This window comes from Sminthopsis crassicaudata, chromosome 1, assembly GCF_048593235.1.
Source record: "Sminthopsis crassicaudata isolate SCR6 chromosome 1, ASM4859323v1, whole genome shotgun sequence".
In the NCBI taxonomy this organism is placed as follows: domain Eukaryota; kingdom Metazoa; phylum Chordata; class Mammalia; order Dasyuromorphia; family Dasyuridae; genus Sminthopsis; species Sminthopsis crassicaudata.
The window spans coordinates 257,737,227-257,761,926 of record NC_133617.1 but is presented as its reverse complement, the minus strand read 5'-3'; the positions used below and the strand labels follow the sequence as shown (position 1 = coordinate 257,761,926).

General features: G+C 32.4%; 1 protein-coding gene and 1 long non-coding RNA gene across 8 annotated transcripts in view; one reads left to right on the top strand and one right to left on the bottom strand.

Annotated features, from left to right (window-relative positions):
* ST18 (ST18 C2H2C-type zinc finger transcription factor) overlaps positions 1 to 24,700 on the top strand; it is a 166,797-nt gene that overhangs the window by 25,105 nt on the left and 116,992 nt on the right. For 3 of the 6 annotated variants that reach the window (XM_074278266.1, XM_074278225.1, XM_074278258.1), the window contains exons 3-6: positions 2,474 to 2,584; positions 8,408 to 8,514; positions 16,478 to 16,532; positions 19,619 to 19,649. In XM_074278266.1, the coding sequence (XP_074134367.1) occupies positions 16,478 to 16,532; positions 19,619 to 19,649 (86 nt within the window). In that variant the 5' untranslated portion in view covers positions 2,474 to 2,584; positions 8,408 to 8,514. Of the gene's footprint in view, positions 1 to 2,473; positions 2,585 to 8,407; positions 8,515 to 13,871; positions 13,974 to 16,477; positions 16,533 to 19,618; positions 19,650 to 24,700 lie in introns of all 6 variants that reach the window. The other 3 variants (XM_074278238.1, XM_074278232.1, XM_074278248.1) reach the window with 3 other exon arrangements.
* Positions 1 to 24,700, bottom strand: part of LOC141548943 (uncharacterized) — a 147,549-nt gene that overhangs the window by 8,734 nt on the left and 114,115 nt on the right. The window lies entirely within an intron of this gene.

The window sequence follows — 24,700 nt, the reverse complement described above, 5'->3', positions numbered from 1 at the left end:
TGCATCAATAAAAGAAAGTTTCTCATCAGTAGTTCCTGTTATTGATGAAATAAGAGGTCTAGGAGGGTTAGGGTTAGAGTTAGGTTATTACTTTTGACTTTAACTCCTCCAAATACTAAAACTTTTCTTTATATTTAAGAAGTGAAATAATGGAGGATCAAAGAATTAATATGTTAGAAAGTGAACAGAAAATACTCTGGTTTTTAAGTTGAAGTCGGTCTATATCTTAAAGAATTATATAATTATCAAAGATAAATGTTTAGGAGTTGGAATATCATATGAAAGGGAAAAAAATCTAATCCTGTTCCCCTTCCTCATAATTGTTCTCTTTTTTTAACCTAAAAGAATGTACTTTTCCACTAACACAAAATTGTTTTATTCTCTCAGTTTCTGAATCTTTGCTATTTTCCTGTGAATTAGCTGCCTGTCTGAGCTTTATATCATACAGCAATGTATTAAGTATGCTATCTATGCCTTTCTCCAAATCATTAATAAAAATGTTCAACAGTTCAAGGTCAAATACAGATCCTTAAGGCACTCCACTGGAGACTTTCTTCCAATGAATCATTAATTAACCTATTCTTTGGGTTTAGTGAATCAACCACTGCTGAATTCCACTTAACTGTATTGTCACCTACCCTTCATAGCCCCATCTTATCAGCAAGAATACAATAATAAACTTTGCCCAAAGACAAATGTAGGTAAACTTTATCTAGAACATAAACAAAATTTGTCATTTTAGCAATTCCACCAAAAATGGGAATAACTAAAGAAGGTATTTCTATCAAATCAATCAAATTCAACAAGTTTTTTATCAAGTGATAACTATGTGCCAGAAGTCAAGAAGTTTATATTTTCCTTGGGGGGAAAAACATGTACAGAGATAGGTAAAAATAAAATATACAAGAAAGTAAACTTTTAGAAATAATTGTTGGATGATCTCTGAATGATCTCACTGTCAAGACACTTTAAAATATTATGGACTTCTATTGCAAATCAAGCCAAAAAAGACTTGATTATATTATAAACTATATGTAAGGTATATTTTATTTTAGTATTTTTAAAATTCATTTTTGTATCCTTATTTGAATTTCTTGGACATACGGACAATTGAGAAGTTTTTTTTCTTCACTATCTAATGAAAACTAGGTATTTTTGTGTTTTTAAATAAGATTTCAATTTTTTGGGGCTAATCTATTAATTAGAAAATTAATTTATTAATTTGAGTCATTATTTTCAGAATCTTTCTAATGATGCGAAGTTTATTTTTTAAAACAGTAAAGAAATAAAGACTATAAAGGGCAGAGAAAGAAAGAAAGAAAAATAGAGAAGAGATAGAGAAGTGGTTAGTAGTTAATTAGTTGGTAGGTGTGCCACAAGAACCCAAGGCAGATCTGCCAGGAACCCAGTGTTGTTTTGTTTGGCAGTTGAGTTTCTCTTTATCATATATACATACATATATATATATGTGTGTGTGTGTGTGTTTATGTATGTATGTGTATATATACATGTATGTATATGTGTATATACATATATATATTTGTAAATAGAGATACATTTCATATCATGCTCAAAAAAGTCATTTTAAATTCTCAATACCCTACTGATCATAGCCTATGTTTCCTTTATTGGCTAATATGTCTCTCATGAAAAGGAAATTGATTATCTATAAAATAAGAACAAATATATATGTATATGTGTATATAAAATTATATCCACATGTATCACCTATGTAGAATTAGATTATATGTAGCATGTCTTATATAGTGGGAAGAATAGTTAGATTTATACAGGTTAAAAAATGAAGACCATCCAAAGATACTATACATATGCTTTTCCTTTAATACTCCAAAGTAGCATAAGCTTAAAAAAGAAAATTCTATTTGAAATAAAAAAGGTTGAGCTTTTAAAAAATCAACAAGTGCTTTGAACTTTCTTTAAAATAACGACCTGGTAAAGCCATTTGGTGTAGTTTTACTTGAAATAACATAGTAGTTGTAACACAAGCCTTGAATTTAAGTGGCTGGTTTAATGAAATAGTTTCCATAGTTAACACAGAAGAGAGGATAACTTTTATTTCTTTGGAAACCAGGAAGGAGCTTAATAGAGAAAAGATTAAGTAAATAATAGGATTTCTTACCCAATTGACTTAAAAAGTAAAAAAGTTCTTGATAGAACAGGATGTTCATGTTTTTTAGAAATGACATGGCATCTACACCAACATGTTAAGAAGCATGATGAGGTGTCCTTTTCTTTGGACATTTCCACCATATTTTGAGTCTGAGAGGAAACTGCCTTAAGACAACACATACATAAGATAGAATCTGCGTATAGCATTTTGTTAATAAACCATGTCATATCTAAGTTGTTTAAAAAATAGCATACTAACAGCAATAATAGATTGCTACACATAAGAACTCATGCAATCTTGGGTCTAACTTTATTATTCATTATAAACATTCTCATTTTAAAGGCCTGATGGGAGAGAAATGGGAATCTATCATAGTGAAGATGTCTTCTAGTGCCAGCTTCATTGTTTTCCAGTTTAGCATTGAGATGTGCTCTCACTGAAGTGTTAATGGAGGTCAGTGTTGCTGCTCTCCTTTGCTGTGTCTAACCAAACGAGTTCTTATACAGTTGACTGTTGAGAAACCAAATGATGTACTTTCCAGTATATCACCTTCAGCTTGTGAGCCTTTAAAGCCTCAGTGATTAACAGGACTTTTACAAAGTTTCTATGTAGTTACAAGGACAGCTTCAATCTTCTGTCATTTTTTTGCATTAGCTATGATTATGCTTTTACCACAAAAATGCATTTGTTTTAAAGGTAACAATACAGACTGGGAGAATAGCTTATGTTTCATCTATATTTATCAGCACTCACTGTACATTTGTGTCTTCATTACCAGGAAATATTAAGGGACATTGTGCCATCTATTCCTGTTTACAGTTTATTATGCAGAGATAGGAAACACTTAGCATGTAAAATGAATGTAGAAATTATTCCTGGATAGAAACACGGACATTTCCCACTCGTTGGCTCTTTCTCCTCCATCACCGGATCAGAGTGTAATTGTCAGTAATCAGGCCTGCTTGCTGCTGATAAAACCACTCTGAATGCTAGCAGCCTTCTTTGTGTGATGACTCAATTATTCCAGAAGTGCCTCATCAAATCTGCCCCATCAGCTGGGCTAATAAATAAGGAGAAGAAACTGGCCCCCCAAAGCAAATTATAAATCCATTTGCATTAACCATTTCGCTGGTCCATGATCTAGGCAGAAATAAGCATGGCAGATTGTGTTAAGCTTATTTGAATATGTTTATAATGTTTACAGCATGCAACCTTTTTTTTTTTTTTTGCACAAGGTGTTGGAATTATCAGTCATGAATAGCATCTAAATGCAGTTATGTTAATTACAGAAAGGCCTTAGGCTTCTTTGAGGGATATTTCGTTGCTTAAATCAGGTGAAAGTTAAACCCTTCTGCTTGGAGAAATATGATCCTGCACATGTTATTAGAATTGCTTCAGAGTTTAAGGGGAGAAGGCCAGTGTTGTGTTTTTACAGGTATAAGGACAAATACTGATATTATGATGCTTACTAGCAGAGGCACAATTATTCCATATCTATGACAATGGAAAATTGAAGTTATTTTGTTATGTGTGTGACCTCAGTGATATGAAAATCAAAGAATATAAGCTTCAGGAGGAGAGCATTACTTTGTTTTCCTGTTGCTCCTTTTGTACTCAAAATTCCTAGAAATATTGCATACAGTTACAATAGGAAAAGGTGACCAGGCCATTGATTAAGCATGGACTTGGTAAATTTGGTCATTCATTGCAAATATTTTTGTTTTCCTTTGAAAAATGACAAAGTGTACCTAATAGCAACTCATTTTGTTTGTATTTCTTGAATTACACTTAATAACTCAGGAAAATGGAATGGGAAAAGAAGGAAGGAAAGAAGGAATGAAAGTAAAAAGGAAAGGAGAGAAGAAGAGAGGAAGTGAGAAAGGGAGGGAGGGAGGGAAGAAGGAAGTAAGGAAGAAAGAAAGGAAGGCAGGAATGAGGGAGGAAAGAAAGGAAAGAAGGTGGGAGGGAAGGAAGGAACTAGGGAAAGAAGGAAGGGAGGAAGAAAGAAAGAAGGAAGAGGAAGGAAGGAAGGAAGATCTCACATGAGATACCTCCATTTAAACTGTGGTCCTAGTTTGGGGATACATTTGGCACATATATCATATTACATTAGGGTGTGTCGCTCTGCATGACACAATATAATTTGATAGACTTTTTATAACATGACAGAAGCATTCCATTGTGTTGCAAATTGGAAGGAAGGAAGGAAGGAAGGAAGGAAGGAAGGAAGGAAGGAAGGAAGGAAGGAAGGAAGGAAGGAAGGAAGGAAGGAAGGAAGGAAGGAAGGAAGGAAGGAAGGAAGGAAAAGGGAAAGGGAAAGGGAAAGGGAAAGGGAAAGGGAAAGGGAAAGGGAAAGGGAAAGGGAAAGGGAAAGGGAAAGGGAAAGGGAAAGGGAAAAGGAGGGAAAGGAAAGGAGAAAGAAGGAGTGAAAGATAGAGAAAGGAAGAAAGGAATAAAGAGAGGAAGAAGGAAGGGAGGGAGACAGAGAATCAGGGAAGCAGAAGAGAGGAAGGAAGGGAAGGTCAGAATAGTTTTGTTGAATGTTTAATAATTTTAAAATATGAAATGGACTTTCCATAAAAGCAAATTATGCTATTGTCCCACCATAAGACCATACATTTTCAAATACTCAAAGTAATTACTGAACCATTCACACTTTGCCACTCAGTTCCCCATGATCAACTTAGCTGAATGTCAGTTCAGTGATGAGGGGTAAAGTTTTGTTATATGAGTTTTCCTGAGAGTGAATGTCACCCAAAGATTGGTTTTAATATTATGGTTTAACTAACCAAATAATCTAAGTGATTCGAATTAATGTAAAGTAGTAAATAAAAAAAGAAGAGACATATTTTGAAAGTAACTATTCTACATAAATATATTCTCTGATAAGTATTAACCTTCATATTTAAAAGAAAGGCATTTCTATTATGACATGGAAACCGGTCATCTGTCTCATTGTATGGTGCTTGTAAGAGTCAGTGAAAAAGATTTCATTTGACACAATTTTCATGGAGCAGTAGCAAAATTTTAGAATCAGGCCAAGTTAAAGAAATAAAATAGTTCATTCAGTCAGCTGATTAACTTAAACAAAACTTGAATGGTTTAAATGATTAAAGAGAAAAGTCTCCCTGCAATAAACAATGATACAGTCATACTATTCTACAGATGGAAAGCATCAAATAAATGACTACAAATGCATTCCTTTTACTCACAATCTATTTTATTAACAATTCCTGAACGAAGAGAAATGAATTAAATAAATTATTTAATTTACACAAATAATTTCTTTGTTGACTTAATATACTTGTTACGTGTTTTATAGTTAGAATGGTTTTGTAACCCTTAGAGGAATATGACCCCAAAAGATAAAGATAACAAATAATCATACAGAAATTAGGGAAAATGAACTTTTGGGGGTTTATTCAAAGTTCCGGAACCTTAGAAATTCTATTAATCTTTCCTATCCTACCTAAACTAGGAAAGCTTGAATATACTGCCATATATGCCTGCAAAATCATATAATCAATATAGTTGAAAGAGACTTTAAAGGTCATTTGCCCAATGCAAATGAAGGACATGGGTCATAGATAAAAACTAGAATCCATTTAGTCAAATACTCCTAACATGATTGATCAGGGCCTGAGGACCAGAGATATTAAGGACCCAAAATCATACAGTAAATATAAGAACCAGGATTGGAACAAAGATCTTTTGACTCCAAATTCATCCTTCCCCCCCCCCCCCCGCCATGCTGCTCCTCCTATGTCTTCTACCTACATTCCTTACTTACAATTGCATTGTGAACATTAACTATGAAAGTAATATCCTCTCCATTTTAAATGTGGTTTAAATGCTTATAATATGAAACCTGTCTACAACAAAAGTAATTTAAAATCTATCACATGAGATACCTCCATTTAAACTGTGGTCCCAGTTTGGGGATACATTTGGCACATATATCACATTACATTAGGGTGTGTTGCTCTGCATGACACAATATAATTTGACAGACTCTTTATAACATGACAGATGCATTCCATTGTGTCACAGATTTTAAGAACAACCACATCTTTTTCAGGAGTGGCTGCCATTCACCCGTGAACCAGCTGTAGAGGCAGTAAGTCCTCATTATTAGCAGGTTGTAAAGCAGAAAAACGTAGGGTTTAGTAATGAGTCTGTTTCCTTTGTAAATGTCATTTAATACTTATAGAATACATTTAAGAAATGTAACCTGTTAAGTTATAGACTTTTGAGTTATCACTTTTTTTTAACTGGGTAAGAGATCTAAGCTAATATTTGCTAGCTCAAATATAGACCTGTTTGTTCATCCAGGTAGGAAAGGCATGGATCTAGTTTTCCCACTAACTTTTTATGAACTTGTCCAAGTTACCTAGCCTTGAATAATTGCAACAATAATTACTTTTTTAATGACATTTTAAGATGGCAAGTGGTGCGAACTGCTTTGAGATGAAATTAATTCTCCAAGTGTTATATTTGAAATAGAATAAGCTAAAAATGTATAGCCTTAATGTAATAGCACATCAGATACACATTGCAATGTCACTAGTATGCACATCTGAATCCCCAATTGCATTTTTGTATTTGAGGTAGGACATATACATATGTTTCAAAAGACAGAATCCTCTGGCATACATGCATTCTCTTCACCTGTGTTGTACCTAGATTCTTCATGAGCACTTATTATGGAAAAGCAGATTTCTAAAAGTTATATTTTTGACTGTGCTCTCTTTGCACTCTTCCAAGTGGATCTCAGCTGTGCTGTCTTAACTCTCAATCCCAGGGGACAAGAGAGACAGCAGATGGGGTTAGGGCAGAGGGCTGAAGCATCTGACGGCAAACGGCCTGGTTGTTGAGTGGAAGCTGTGAGCGTCAGGAAGCTACTTTTCCCCTGAGAACCAACTAACCACTGAAGAAAGTTGAAAATGAGCCCTTTGAGAAACGCTATTAAAAGTAGTAAAAAATTGCAATTGTGCAGATGATGTGCTGCTGTGTGCTTATTCGGATGCTAATGAGTTTGACATTAGGGAACTCAGAGGGTTTACAGCTACTCCCTTATGTGATTCCATTCTTTATTGGCAATCTTTGAGAAAATAAATGGAAAACGTATTGCTAATAAATACATAACACGATAGGGTATTAGACAAAAAGCCGTTACTTTCAGAATTTAGAAAAGAGCTTTATTCACCAGTGTGACCATTTTTCCAGGATCTTTGTTTTAGATTAGTGTGTGGGAAACAAAGAGGAAAAAGCAGGTGGAAATCTTCAAAACTCTTTCTAAAACTGAGGGAGAAGTAAAATATTCAGAAAAAGACATTTCTGGGGTAAGCATATTTCTTTTCCAATAGCAGTGAAAAATGAGCTGGGAATTTTCAAGTTTTAATGTTACTTTTTCATTCTTACCTCAAGACCAATGTAACTTGAGAAAGTTACATATCTCCTTTTCTCCAAGGAAGTAGAATTACTAAAAATGAGTTAGAAATCCTACTCTAACGTGATAGTCTGCAAAGGCCCCGGTAAAGAAGGGGTAATAGGAGGTCCAATCATTAAAGTAAATGGATGGACAAACAAAATATCATCACTCACACTTTAAAATGTCTTAATCCATCTCACTCCCTAAATCCCTTGAAAATTCTATTTCCCCAATCTCACTTTAATAAGAAGAATATGTAATGCACGTGTATATGTGGGTAAAAAGATCTTTTTCCAATTTGATGAGTACAAGACACTGAATTTCAGAGTTTTCTCTCAAGTGCCAAATGGACTGAAAGCTGATTCCATTCTCAATCCCTTGGGCAAAAATAGAAATGATATGTTAGATGTATTATGACTGAATGCAAAGTAAACAAAAGCTAAATTATTTCTTTATAGAACACATTCAAGTATTAGTTTTAAAAACTTCAGTGTTTTTATTATTATTTTATTTTTGAGTACTTCTGGATCCTTGTAAAAACTTTTCAGTTCTAAAGTTGACATTAAAGTGAAATTATCCTTCCTATTAACCAGATTTGTTCACCAAAAGACAAACATAATATACCTCTACAGAAAATGAAGAAGCATATTTGTTTTATATTAAGATTAATAAGTGACATCTGAAACACTAAAACTTTATTCTAAATAGACTATCAGTAAAACTCTGGAGATAAGAATATTATTGAACTAGTTCACCAGTGTTTATTAGGGCTGTTGCACTTTTACTTGCTTTACCTGACAGATATTGATAGATACATTTCTTTATTTTCCTTTTTTTATCTTAAGAGAATGCATGTCAGGATTTCTCACTAACGCAGACAAGCAATCTTAGTCACTCTGAAGGACCGACGCATTCAAAATTGGCATACCATTGCACCTGTGAACAGAAAAAGGTGAGGGAGAAAATGTTTCTTTTTATTAGAAAATAGATCTCACTTACAGAAATCAAGTTTTTGTCTATAATGTTACCTGTTTCTTTTGACTTGCTTTGTGAGAAATAGTTTCCTATGTTGATTTTAGAAATTTGGTTGTTGTTAACAGCATAATCAAATGAATATACATTTTAAAATATGAAACGTATACATTCCCTGTACCTATACTTCATATTCATTCATGTTGTTTTTTCACAAATGTTTACCCTTAAGCCTTCATCAAAACAGTACTTTTATTTGAGATTTAATCAACAAGTTTAGGGAAATTAGTTTTGTCAAATGCTATATCAAATTTGCTGATTATTTAAAGTTAAAAAGGGCATAGTAATATGGCTCTTGATTATTATCATGGACACTTTACAAAAGACTGAGAAGCACATTTTCTAGTAAAAAAAAAAAAAACCTCAATATGAAGTACTCCCATGTTTGTTAAGGAAGTATTTTTTTTAATTCTAAGCATATTTTTCAATAGGTATAGCTCAGAAAATATCTTTATGAAATAAAAAAGGGACACTTTAAATAGTTATTTACAGTGAGTTGCTTTTTGAAGTGGAAAATTATGCAAAGAAATAGATACTGGTGAATTCTTATAGCAAAAGGCTGCCAGTTACTCCTTAGTTTCATAATGCTATGATTCTGCCCTCTAATGCCTTGGTAAAGCAGACTAATAGAAATCCTTGGCACATGTTAGTTACCTAAGGGAATAATGGAACTATTTGCTGTAGTCGTTTGGCAAAAGGACATAAACATATGGCTTTAGTCTATATTCAGCCTTGCCAGTTGTGCAAAGTTGCATGGATGAGGTATACAACAGCAGTGACAACTCAGATCAGAAATGAGACTCACAATAAATCATCCTCATTACAAAGCTATCCAGATTTCTCTCTGTTCTAAGGTTTCTTTCATTGCAAATATATTTTCAAGTGACTGTAGTAAATCCCCTCTGAAGAACACCTTACTGGTTATAAGCATAGGTTATACTTGATCTTCAGGAACGGTTCTATCAGAGATGGATTACATTTATGAGATCTCAAATACAATTTACTTTTTCCTTTAGATTTAGTACTTGTATTAGAGAGACAAAAAGGAATAAAGAAGTGAAGGTGGCCTGCATTTAGGGTAATCACATCCAGGGCTTTCAACTTTCTTGTGAACTATCAAGAACAGAGAGCACTACAAGGAAGAAAACAAAGAAGAGAAAATGAACCAAAGTTCAGAAGGCTATAACTACCTTGATAAATAATAATTTTAAAATTATGCTTTTCATAATAAGTTTAGGAAATGTTTAAGTCCCTCTCTATCCTCAACATCTTCCATTACCACCTTGCTAAAATGTTGTCATTTTTCTGGAGCTATTAATAAATACATAGAAAAGAAAGGAAAACAGGAATAGATAAGGTGAAAATTAAAAGTGAAGATATATTTAATCACTATATTCCTGAAAAACATTTTTGTTATTTATTGTTGCAATACTCCACATCTAAATTTTCTTTGCTATTTATGATTTAGAATCAGAACTTATCTTTATGCTGTTCTTCTTGTGTAAAAGGAATTTTTTTTCTCATCCAGAACCAATGTTTAAAATAAAACCATGCCCAAATTATCAAAAGCAAGAGAAATCAGTAGTGGCTGCTTTGTTCTTCAATCTAGCCAAACTTAATGCCAAGGTATTGGCATCACCTGGCTGTTTCATTTTCTAGGCTTTAGCCTTTTCCAACTTTCTGTGTTTCTCTTTGTCATTTTTGCAAAATTTTGGCATTAAAAAACGAAATATGTACCAAGGACAAAAGGGCTCCTCATGGAAAGGAATGCATATGATCCTTTCTATCCAGTGATAACAGGCATTATTCCTATGCTTACTATGAATTCTCCTGCCTGAAAATAATAACTCTCAAAGAATGATATGAAATGACATAAACTATTTTGTCATTAAAGGCATTACCTGGTGATTTGTCATCACATTTTAAAAGAAAAGTTGTTCAAATTAAATATGTGTGAAGAACTTTTAAATGAATATTTTCGTGTACATATTTATTAAACAAAACTTAAATTAATCATATATAATAATCCACATATAGGAAATATTTGTAAAATGATTATACACACATTCACTGGATATCATGTGGTTTAATTATAGATGTAAATTACAGATAAACATATGACTTTCACAAAGTACCTCTCAAAATCATGTGACTATAAAAGCTTATTATATAAGTATGCATTTTTATGTATTATCTAGAACTCTTCTTAAATTCAGGTTTATGAGCCCATATGGGATCTCGGGGTCACAAAATTATGATTTATTATTAGTAAATATTTGATTTGTATAACTATTTTATATACCTATATATCTAGGGTCACATTAAAAACTTCTCAGATGAAAAGGAGTCACTAGGGGAAGAAATTTAAGAAACCCTGATCTAGAAGGTAGTTTCCTTTAGGACAGGGACTTTTCTTTATAACTTTGTGTTCCCAAGGCCTAACATAGTGCTTCACACACATGGAGATATTTATTGTATGTATAAATGAATACACACATCTGTGTGTATATGCAAATATATACACATATAGTTTAAATCTTAAAGAATTTCTTGGTATAATAGTGACTACTTCAAGCATACCAAGTGAATAATTGGTATTATGGTGAAAAGTGAGTAACTTTAAGCAATTTAGTCAATATGTTTTTTAAAAGTATTTAATGATTAAAAGACAAAAGAAAAGTCGTATTTTTTTCTCACTAATGACGGTTTTGGAAGTGAATTATCATTAGTGAATGGGAAGCAAATTAACATAGATAAAACAGGAACACACTTTCTAATTGTTTTATCTAGTTTCCTTCATGTTTGATAAGTGAAGGTTATCACTTCACAGATGATATACACAAGGGAAAAATGATTTCATATTTTCAAGTATATGAATTCCTAGATGAGTTGGGTTTTAAAATTGTATGTATATATGTATTTATGTATAGATTCAAATTATTTTCTCACTTTAACCATACTTCCTGGGCCAGTCATAGAAAGTGTTTCACAAATATTGATTGACTGATCTATATATTTTTAAACTTATCATTATAGATATATATTTAAATATTTAATAGGCTTTAAACTTCAATTAATATTGAGTTATATTTATAGATATAGATATTAAGTTTCCATATTCCCACCTCAAATTTATGATATAGTCATTAAATTTAAAACATATCTTTTCTTCCTGATCTAGTTTAAGGAAGAGACTTTTTAGGGCTTCCATCCAAATCTCTCATTTTTACAAATGAGGAAACTTTAGTAACTTGCTTAGTTTTTAAAGCACCAAATGGCAATACCATTTTTTTCTGTCCTTACTACTCTACTTTTTTAACTTTAATATATTTTTCTTTTATATTTATTGTCTTCTTTTTTCTTATCTTTTTTTCTTCTCTTTCATTTATATCTTTCCTTGGCATTTTGGAATAAATCTATTGTAGTAATATGCCAGAAGGTTCAAACAAGAATTACTTTACTTTAAAAAAAAGTAATGTCTTTGTTCAGGTTCATGGAAGACGTAAAACAGATCTGGTGATTCCCTGTCTAGATAAGGTATAAATTCCCAGTGTCCCAAGTCTTCATTGCTCCACTGATGAGACCTTTTTTCTAACACTGACTAGTTTTTGACTAGTTCAAATATCTGAGTTCTATCCTAGCATTTGACTTTTAAAAGTAGTTAGACAAGGAGAGTGGAGATATATAAAGTTATAAATGAAGTTCCCATTATAACCATGGGGAATCATATAGCCTCACCAAAGAATTATATACATCAAAGAACTTGTGTCATATGGAGATGCAGACCAATTCAGACATACAGACTGATATAGAATTTGAAACAGACTCTACTGACATATAACAATATAGAGTCTGAAACAGAGACATACACTGAGACCTGAGACCTGGATGAGATCCAGCATATATGTACAGATTGCCTGCCTGCCAAAAGAGAAAGAGCCGTCAACAAACAAAAATGAGAAGTGGAAGGACCAGCATTAAAAAGAGACAATGTGGAGGGATAAGACAGACTTTCTACTGTTCTAGGATTATGAGTCATGTAGGCTGTGAGATCATTTGATTACTTATCCTCTCTGAATTCTTACCTCTTGCATGAAAGCATCATCTAGGATATTCTATGTACAGTCCAGATGGCTGTATAGGCCCCTGGAGTAATATAGTCTCCCTAGAAGAGAAGGTTGCTGGACCTCCTGGCACCCTTAAGTTCTTTTTATTTTATTTATATATTTATCTATCTATCTATCTATCTATCTATCTATCTATTTATCTATTTAGTGTGTGTGTGTGTGTGTGTGTGTGTGTGTGTGTGTGTGTGTGTGTGTGTGTGTGGATGTGTGGATCAGGGTGAGAAAGTAGAATATCTTGATATTAGATTAAATATAGATCATTGGGGAAGTCCACTGAATAGTGAAAGGGAGTTTCCTTGAGTCTTTATGAGTTCATGTAAGTTCTATGTGTTTTTGTCAGGTTAAATAAAATCTGTCCTGTAGTCAATGTTTTGTTGGCCTGCACATTTGCTTGAGAGCTAAGGTTCCATAAGGAGACCTGAGGCAAATTCTAATATTTCCAGAGAAAACCTTGGGTCAGGGCAGGAGTCAAAGATATATATTTAGAGAAATCCTCAAGGTGAACCAAACAGACATGAATACAAAACAGCTTTCTGCAGTGATATGGACAATGGAATACATTCTCCTATTTTCAAATTCATCTCTCAGTCATAATTTCTAACAAAAGAAAATCTTAAAAATTAAGATTTTTTTTTGTAATTTTTATATCCACAGGAAAAAAGTGGATTCCAGAAAATATATTTTAACAAAGCTAGAATGATTCAATTTATGCCAATGATAATACAGAGGACTAACTAATCTTGACTATTTATATATTCAAACCAGGGTACTAAGTACATGAAAAACTTTAAGAATATTGGAGAAGAGTTTTACGTGAAGTGGGTTGGTTATGTTAAGCTACTGTTTTGAATGAAGAAATGAGTTGATCAGTTTTTAACTAAATTTATTACAATAATAATAAATAATAACAATAATAAAGATTTAAAATGAAAATAATAAAATGTAAAAGATTTCTTTATATTTTTTTGCTATATTTTGTAGGGTTTCTGGGTCAGGTAATAATAATACTTTTTTGTAATCTTCAAGAATGTATAAGAAAGACATTCACCAATGTTTAACTGTAACAGTAATATGCCTACTCTAATGAAGTAATTTCTACTTCAGTAAACATTTATAAAATGTTTTATTCTCTTTTTTTTTTCAAAATGAGATCCACAATTCTCCCATTGGGAAAGCAGGAAAGTCCATGAGAAAGAGATAAAGAATTTTCAGGAATTTTCATTTCTATCTACTGATTTCACAGATACCCAAGGTTGGTTTTTTTAAACTGATATCTTGAAAAGAGATAAACTCAGATTGTAGTTATCAAAAGGTATCACGTACCATATTTTGAATATTTCTGTTTATCAACAAGCTGCATACAAGTTGGAAACTAGAATTACCAGTTTTCTTATTTTTATGGAAGGATAAAAGATGTAAGGTCCAATCAATACATCATATTTTGTGAACTCAAACTAGTTTGATCTCTTTTCTGTAGATTCTACCTCAGTTAAATATAAAAGGTTAAATTTCATGAATGAATTTTTATTTTTATTTGAATATATATTCAACAACTAGAGGACAATGGCTCACCAAAATACAATTATGAAACCAGTATTCTGTGCACAATACAAATGGAAAGCCATGAATATTTATGCATTACTTCCATTGACTTTAATAGGGAGGTCGCTGCATGGGATGATGGCAGAATAGTCTGGCTTCTTGATAGCTAAACTTAAAAAAATAAGGTTTAAAACTATTGAAAGATTACATTTAAATGTATTTAGGTAACATTTATTTGTATGTATCAGCCCTCTTTGTACCCTATGCTTCAATTTTGGAAAAGAAACTCATTGATTTAATCTTCACTTATTTCTTAGAGACTGCTTTTGGAGAGTTAATAGCACCTGTGAGGCTGTATAGTATTAGGCTCATGTTGTGTTGATTTTGGCCCAGGGGAACAGTTTTCTCCAAAATATTTCATGGTCTTCTCCATTTTAACCCTCCCATGATCCAGATCGCTCTTAATCTAGTTATTCATTTAGCACATGGGGGGTGGGGGAGTTGCATGAGTTGAACCACTTTATATGCAACAGAGATACTCCTGGGAGGAGGATGATTTCACAATGCAATGCTTCCTATCCTTAGTAAGCCTAGTCTTTTTAATCCTAGGCTGTTTCAACATCTGTCATAAATTTATGTGGTTTTCAAAAAGAAGGAAATTGATAAGAAAAAATTTACCTATGTTGCTTTTATTGTTGTTCTCCCCTTGCTGGATTTTTAAAAAAAATATTCAATACAATGAACCCTGTTATTTGGATTAAAGTAACTGCTGCTTAGTGAGAGCCGTGAACATTTTTTGTTTCATAATTTTAAAAGCAGCACTATGATTGGTGTGGTATTTATTATGAAATGATGACAAAAGAGTACCAGTGGTTTTAATAGTTTTAGCTTATAAGAGCTGTTGTTAATTTTGTCTGTAGAGTTGCAGGTGAAATAATGCACAATGGATAAATAGTCTATATTGGTTTAACTGAACATAATATATAGTGTGTTCTGGAGTTGTTTGTCTCAATAGACTATAGTAATCAAAAGTAATGAACCTATTATGTGCAGGACCTTGGAGAGCGTAGAATGGCAGTAAAAGTGTGGCACATAAAAGGTTTATTAAAGGAAATTAAAGTCCATCATTGCCACACCTGCTCCCCTATTATAAGTCTATGGCAGGTCAGTGCCTTCAATCACAACTCACCATCAGAGAACAGAGACACGTTTCCCATTACCATTGCAGTCACATTGGATACAGTCTATTCTCAGTTTTTAAGGATGAGAACAACTGAAGTGAACCTTCTGCTTCTGGTTTTCAGACACAAAAAAAATAACTCATGTTTAAGAATTTCATCTGCTAAAATATAGCTATAACTTAACCTAATAAAACATTAAAGTATATTCGGAGGGTAGAAGACACTGGTCAGCAAGATAGATATCTTTCTCCCTCCAATCCAAATGCAAAAACAATTATTTGAAGAATATTTGCATTGTACTTGAGCATGTTTTGAAGTCTCTTATGAAGAAGTTTTTTTTTAAACTTTACATTGTCAGTCAGCATTCTTGTTAACTTAACAATCATCTCCCAGTTTTCTAGTAGAATTCTGTGTGGAAATTCACTCTTCTAGTTCTGTTTGATGTGATAGTATTTTTTCCCTTTATTTGAAATAGTAGAATGTTTCAGAAAGAGCTAAAAAGGATCAAGTATACAATATCTGGTAAAATACAGAAAAGCCTTTGAGAATTTCATTTTGGATTTCTATGGTCACTAGAACCATTGTGATTCAGATAATAACTGGATTTTTCTCACAGAATTGCTTGAATCATCAATAAACACTTGTGGACAACAGAATAGAATCTACCTTTAGTAGTTGTTCTTTATCATTTGTAAATTCAATGAATAATTCTTTTATAAGCTATGGATTGTTAGGAGAGTGATATGCATGACAATCCTAATATCCAAAGGATATCCTGAATATCCTAAATCTATGTGTATATATGTGTGTGTTATGTATATAGTTATTATATATGTTATCATACATGCCTAAATGCATATATATAATATACAAACATATATGTATAGATACGTCTTCAGGCCAAAATATATTTTGTAAGCATGGCTATTCTCTTTTTCATTACAACTTTCACAATATCTCAATGTATAATTGTGCACTGGATTTTAATCAGTGACAAAGGAGGTGAATTTAAGATTTTGTGTTAATGTTACAGATGGATGCAGATGCTGAAGATAAAAGGCTGCATACTCGCTCAAAAGGAACCAAGGGTGAGTTAGCAAGCAGGTTCCATGACATCATGCCCATAACACTATGAAATATGGTTATTCTTATGCTAGGTCCCTAATGTGTAGTCAGAGTATACATAACTTCCTCAGGGCTCCTTTTTTTAATCAAGCCAGGACATAGGCTGCTGGCATTGAGAGACAAAATGCTATTAGCTAGGAGTTAAAGAGGATAGAAAAGTCCACAGAAATGCATGATGTTTGACAGTTGGGAAAACGACATAGAGAATGAAGTTAGGCATCATATGAAACAATATAATGTTAGGCAACGAAAGTATGCTTCAGTGAGACCTTCAAAATGTTATGGTCGCCTTTAATAGTCAGATGAAAGTGCAGGTTTTTTTTTTTTCAGTTCGTTGCCATAACAGGTTTTAATTTTGTGTTACCTAGTTTAGTGGTTTCCAGTCTAAACTTAGTCCCAGCAAAAGGACTCTATTTGTTTTTTGACTACCCCCTCTGGGATTTTTCAGCAGCTTTGCAAAGTAATGTTTGAAAGGTTTAACTTGCCGGTTAGCCCTCTCTTTTTGTAAGCAACAGATGGTAATGTAATATTGAAATATAAACAGGCCCTTGATGATCTAAACATCTGGAAAGCAAGATTGACTAGCATTATAACCCCTCAAGGAAAATAACTTTTTATTATAATTAGTAATATTTTTTGTGACCCTTAATTCTAAGTGGAAAACTTGCTGCTCAGAATGGCATGTGAGAGGATAAGCAAAGGAGATCCATTGCTTCTAGATAGAATCATTCCTCAATTTTAGTTTCTGTGGCTAAGAAAATGGACAATAGCACTTGCAACAAAACAATCACATTTATAAAATGTTTTAAGAACATCAGATTAAAATTGCTAGCAAATGAAATGTTTTTATCTAGCTATTTTATTATTTAACTAAAGCTGTTAACTCATATTCAAGCAAAACCCAGAACAACAGAATTAGAAAAAAATAAGCTCAGAGCAGATTTACAAATTTTTCAGTTTGCCATGACAACCAAAGTGTAGGGTCACCAGCAATTGAGACCTGGAATTTTCTTTACTCAAACAAAAATTTTTACTCTATATACTTTTCTAATTTGAGTTCCAGGGACTTTTAAAAATGCACCAAGGATGTGAGTAGAGAATATTTTTATGGACCAATATATATGAGGTACAGAGTTCCTGAACATTAAACTTTTTATCTCAAAATTCATACATTAATAATATACTAAAATTTAAGAGAACAAAATGAGATATGCTTTCCAGGCACTTGGATTGGTACTAACTCTTATCAGAACAGCTGTAAGTTCAATGAGCTGGTTTTTTTAGTTTAACTTCTAAAAAACATTATTGCAGGTTATTTGGATTGCAAAGTATGGAAAGTGAATTTCTCATCTGAAATTTAATTTAGACTTCATTTTCACACACACACACACACACACATACACACACACACACACACACACACACACACACACACACACTAACATAAGAATGATCTCCCAGACGTCAAATAAATGTCTTTGCTAGTGCTACAAAAGTACTCTTTGAAACCACTTGTTATCTGCTAATCTGCTATTTATCCTTGTATGAGCAGGTATTGATAAATACTAATTTTCTACATTCCCATCTCAAAATCTATTACAAAGTCAAAGATTTTCCTTTACATTTCCTAATTTTTCAAAGATTATTTCTATTGCCCTGCCTGAAGTTTTTTACCTTTTTCTCTTACAGACACAATTTGTTTAATATAGTTCTGGGAATTATTTGAGCAATGAAATTTTGCCATTCACAATTACAAGTACATGTTTAGTATCAAATTGTCATCTACAATTTCTTAGTGTGACACTTTGTTCTTAATGGTTACTAAAGACTAGGCAAAATTCATGGCAAGAAATTTCTATAAATGAAGTTACAAATCATTTGATTACTTTATTTAATTGTAGCATATATATATCTACATATATATTATGTTGCATGATGTAGATAGATGATGAGGAAGACAGATAAAGGATAGTTCAAGACATTTTTCTAATATAGAATGAGAATGGATAAATAACTTTTCAATATCCCAAGGCAACTCTCAGAGAATTAATGAAAACGATCTATTTCATACCTACTACAAACTGCATAAGAGTTACCCCAGTCAAAAGAGAGTTTCTACACTGGAGTTTGTCCTTCACTGATGAAAACACAGATGTATAAAATGTACAGACTCATTCTCTGAACCTGTCTTTTTTTCTATTATCTCTCTGTAAGTTTTTCTCCACACACATATCTTTCTGTGTTTATGTACACAAAGATATGTGTACATCTACATAAGTGACATCTTGTTATGGTTTAAATTGTTTTAGCTCATTTGATTCTTACAATATGCTTCAAAATAGGCACTTAACTATTAATATAATTATCCCAATGTAAAGATGAGGAAAATGGGGCCCAACAAGATAATGTGTCCAAGAGTACTCAGATAGCAAGTATGGAAAAATAATTCATGCCAGCTCTTTCCTGACACCAAGTACAATTTTCCTCCACTATACCATGCTATCTTTCATATGTACTTAGATGCACAAATATATTCAAATATATATATATATATGTATATATATATATACATTCAAAAATTCGGATATTTTCAAATAGTGTTTTCAACTCAAATATTCAAATGGATCTGTTATCTATTTATCTTGGATGTCCAGTAAATTATAAAATATAATTTCTTGTATAAAATGAAAAGTCAGTAGTTCTAAGTTTCACTTAGATTCACCCCCACTTTATTTGAAATAGTCTCCACAAGAATATAGTTGCTGGCTAGTAGATTTTCTATAAAGAGAAAGAGCCAGGTCACCAAGGAAGTAATACTAAGCTTAATATACTCCAAACCATGAGAATATGCCCTTTTTAGTGAGAGATGAGAAATAGGAAAAAATTCCTCATTTATTTGTAGTCCAGGTAGGGCAAACCCACATATGGAAAAATTAACCAAATGAAAATGGGGATAAGATTTTACTAATAATTCCATGCCCCATCAGCATTTCAGAGGATTGGGATGAGACACAGAAAATAGACTTTTTTTTTCTCTTTTTGTCAACAGTTCAAGTGGAGTCTCTGGTACAAGAGCTCAGGTAAGAATTCATTTAAATCACCTTTGTCAATTTCCATTATTCTGAATCAAATGAATTAATTATCACTACTAAACCTGGATATCACCTTTTTGTGGCAAAAAATAAGAAAAACTAGACAACATACCCTCTGACAAAATCATTAACTGTTTTAGGCAACAAAATAATTCATTTACATAAATTCAATGAATATTTTATTAATTATCTGCACCCTACATTCATTTGTTGACAATTCCACACTGATCTAATGAATTTAAAGAACTCAAACATTTGTCCAAAATTATCTAGGTAAAACATGGCAATATTTAAAGAGAGTTCCATCTCAATATATGTGATAAATCATGAAACCCAAAGAAAGTATATTTACCCAAAATGTTTTGTCTATGCACTGACTTCGGGAATCAATGCAATTATATGAAAGTTCAAACCTTAAAAGTTTTATATAATATTCAGATAATTAAACAAAGAGGTTTTGCTTTGTTTTGTTTTTTTCTTTGGATAATACTTCAATCTACTTAATAGATAGAGATGTAGCTAAAGATAATATTGTCTACATAGATATTCTTATTTGATGAACTGGCTATCTTAATTAATGTAAACAACCAGTTGAGATAATTTGGGGGCCAAAGACACCCCTTCGCTTTAATTAATTGATTGCATCAATTGCTTGCTATGTATAGATATAATCATGGTTACAAGACTTTGTAATACACCAATTTAGAAGTGACAAATATTTTCATATTTTAATTTTTTTCTAAAAAATTTTATTTAGTTAGTTGTTTAGAATAATTTAAAAGCATATCAGATTTCCTTAGTAAAGTGAATTGTTTGGGTATGGTTAAAAATAGGCTATTAAAATGTCAGTGAATGACAACATCGTTTCATAAAACTTTAATAATAAGAAAGTTATTAAAATATTTGTTCTTTTGCAATGCTTTTCATTTGCCAGAGGTATTTATTCATTCTTCAATTATTCTACATTTATGCATTAAAAGGAAGAATTAATAAGAAGCACACCTTTTCCAAAATGACAATGGTACATGTGTCCTCAAAAGAAATTCTTGGAAAATTGTGTCCCCTAAGTATCTAAAATTTCCAAGAAACTTTACTGTACATCTTAACAGATAAAACAAACATTAAAAAAAATCATGCTTATGTTTTGTAAATACAAACTAACTCAACAAATGCTGTGTTGCCTATTGTTCATTCTCTAATTGAGTTTGCTTGTTAATTGAACATGCACTTCTTAGAAGGGTATATATACTTCAGTACTATTATTATCACTTGGTAAAGTTTGTACTGTCTTTCTTAATGTATTAAATTATTTATTTTATTTGCCTTACTTGAACTTCTTTTATAAATTTAGGCTCTTAGAGAATATTATTGTAACAGATATCCAAATTCCTCTTTGGACTACAATGAGAAATATGGAAGTGACTGGTTTCTAAGTTAATCATTTAACTGAAAAACATGCATAGACCCCTCTCTTTAGACATATAACATTTGACAAACTAGTCTTGCATTATCTTCTTCATTTTAAAATCACAAAAATATTTTTCAAATTTCATTTCAAATCTGTAATTGCTATTTATTTCAAAACTGTAATTGATTCTAAGTATTCAATAATGATTTCTTGTATGCTTAGTCTTCAAATTAATTTTGTTAATGATTTATAGAATGTTGCCAGTGATATGTTATACAATGTGTGTTATAAATGGTACAATTCAATTCATGTAGAAATTATAATAGCTACCATTTATACAGTACTTTAATATATCTGAAACATTGTGTGTAAATATGTATGTGGGTATATATTTACATGTGTATAAACACAAGTATATATATATATATATATATATATATATATATATATATATATATATATATATATATATACACAGAGATAGATAGGTAGCTATAGATAGATAAGCTTGTTTGTTTATTTGAACCCCACAAGAACTCTGGAAAATTGGTGCTATCATCATCTTCATTTTCCAGATAAGTAATCTGAGTTTGAGAGAAATTAAATGTCTTGCCCAAGTGTCTTACAACTTGTAAGTACTTGAGCAAAGATTAGAGCTCAAATCTTCTTGATTCTAAGCACAACATTCTATCCACTTTGCTATTAAGTACAAGAATGTCTCGAATTGGTTTGTTCCTATATACTTAATACTTTAGCAGAGTAAGTGACTTCTCTCATTTCCATATAGCACATCTGACTTTTTAAGACTTGGTTCCAAAGGATGATTTAAGTAAGCCCATTGCCATTTTTGGAGTTAGCAACATTAGTGGAGAAAGCTCCCCTATATGAGGGATTCCTGGAAAAGGATTTTTTCACAAAGGAGTAGTGATAGAGTACAGCACTTCCTTCTTATACTAGGAAAGTCCACTGTTAAGAAATTAGTATTTCTCTCTACTCCTCCACATATAAGAAAGTTGGTTACTGTCACTTGATCTATGGAAATTTCTTCACTTCTCAGTCATATGCTTGACTTTTGAGGCAGGCTACAAAGGAAGTTGTTGGTTCATGTTGGTTGATTAGTTAGGTAATTGTTGTCCTTAAAACAGCATCACTATGTTCACTACAGTCAAGTTATAGTGTGTTCTATTGTCATTGATCAGATCAACATGAACTGAGAATGCTCTACCACAAGTCAGGCACAAATCATCTATGTGAATATGGTTGATGTAGATTCTTTAAGTGTGTGAATCTCATAATTCTTTTGAGTCACTTCAGTTATGCTTTGCTCATAGAACACAGCACCTTCTTTAACGAGAGCATGCCATGCTGGATAGTCTTGTGCCTCCAATGTCTTGCAATCAATTCCAAAGTTCTTTAGGGAATGACTTAATACATGATAGAGAATCAATCTGTACTTTGTTGCATCTTAATTGCAGAAGCCACATTGAAATAATCTGTACACAAATATCTGCAAATCTACAAATAATCGGCAAATTAAAAATCAGGCACCAACATCCCCTCCACTTTAGTTTTGGCTTGTAGCCTTTTAAAGTTAAAGAATTCACCATCAATGGGATGACTTCACTATTTGCTGTAACTTATGGTTACACATATGGATAGTGTGGTGCTGGCTGTTAGAGGATCTGTGGGGTTTTTTTGGTGTTAATTGTTAGACCACAGGCATTAAAAGGGGCTTCATAGAACATACTCACAATGAGTTGTGCCAGCCCATAAAGCCACTAAACACGATCTTAGATCTCATTAAAACAAGACTGCTTGAAACTAAAGGTCTTGAACTTGGAAAGAGCCAATCTGGAGTACAATATTCATTTCTGGACTCTATATTCTAAGGAGAATATTGACGATCTGAGAGGATTTAAAGGAAGGTTACTAAGATAGTGAAGGCACTTGAAAGCAAGTCATTAAAAGACTAGTTGAGGGAAATGGGGGCAGTTAGCCTAGAAAAGAAAAGTTTGGGGAGAAAATGGGGGCATAGGAACTATCTCAGATTTGGTACTAGAAGGAAACATGAAGGTTATTTAGCATAACTACACCCTTTTATACAGAAACAGTACATGACAGAACCACAATTAAAACCCATATCCTCTGACTCAAAATTTATCTTTCCACTATACCCTGTTGTTACAACTCCAAAGGACAGAATGAAAACCAATGGGTTTGGCTTACTCAATAAGCTTCTGTGGCTCCCTATTGCCTCTAGAATAAAATAAAACTGCCTCTGTCTGGCATTTAAAGCCCTACAGCTTCATTCCAACCCATCTCTAACAAAGTGATGTGTCAATTATGGCCAAATCAATAATGAGCTAAAGCCAATTTATTCTGGCTCACAGAAACCAATTGTTAAAATTTCAATGGGAGCATGTTTACCTCAGAAATCAGCAAATGCTACAAATTGAGATTTTATTGCTTTGTTGATTTCTAGGCCTAAGAAAATAATAGGGGAAATATTAATAATGCCTACCAAATGCAAAAATGTATTTCATATATTTTTTCTTAGAGAAATGGTTATTAAAATTTTATGATCATACAACTTCACCAAATTGACTCATTTGTGGTACTCTATATGTTCCATTCTAATTTTTCCTTACTTCTAGACACTGAAAGAAACTGTCCTCTTTTACTGGAAAGCTTTGTCTCCTCACTACTGCCTCACAGAATCCCTATTTCCTTTCAAAGATCTTCTCAAATGCCATCTTCTATAGAAGGCTGATTCCCCTAACGTTGTCCCTAACTCCAAAAAATGTCTGTATTTAATCCCTATGTTTTCATCTGGGTATATGTTTTTCTTCCCCAGTAAAAAAATATGACCTTGGAGGTAGACATTATTGCATTTTTGTCTCCATGGACTGAGTACTTAGCAAAGTATTTATTTGGTACATGCTAGATGCTCAAATGCTTGGTGAGTTTTTACTGAATATGAAGGCAAATGAAACTCAGTAATATGACAGGGATATCCTACATAAATGTAGAGATGAGAACTAAAAGCCTGAGTTCAAAGAATAACTAAGAGTCCTGTTTTTCCTAAAATGTAGATTGTTTAAAGAGAAATACAAGTGTATGTGAAATTAGGCTGAAAAGCCAAGATAAAACTAGATTGTAATAGGCCTTAAATGCCAGATTAGGAGTTTGTGTTTTATCCTACAGATCAGAGGTTTTTAACTTTTTTATCTTGTCATGGACCTCTTTTCCAATCTGATGAATTTTATAGACCCCTTCTCAGAAAAAAAAGGTTCTAAATGTATAAGATAAAATATAAAGTATTGCAAATTAAATAAATTACACTGACATACAACACTATCCAAGTATTTGAAAAACAAGTTTATGGACCCCAAGTTAAACCCTGTGCTAGAGTGTAAGGAGCTTCTGGTGGCTCAATATAAGAAAAAGAAAAAAAGAAAAAAAAAACTTAACAAGGAGGTTTGTCCTTGGATGGAATGAGCTCACTCTATAAATAGAAGTCTAAGACTCAAAACTGGAAGAAACCTCAGAGGTCATTTATTTCAATTCATTTTATATATAAGGAAAGAGAGGCTCAGTGATGTGAAATGATTTGACAAAGCTCGAACAGGTC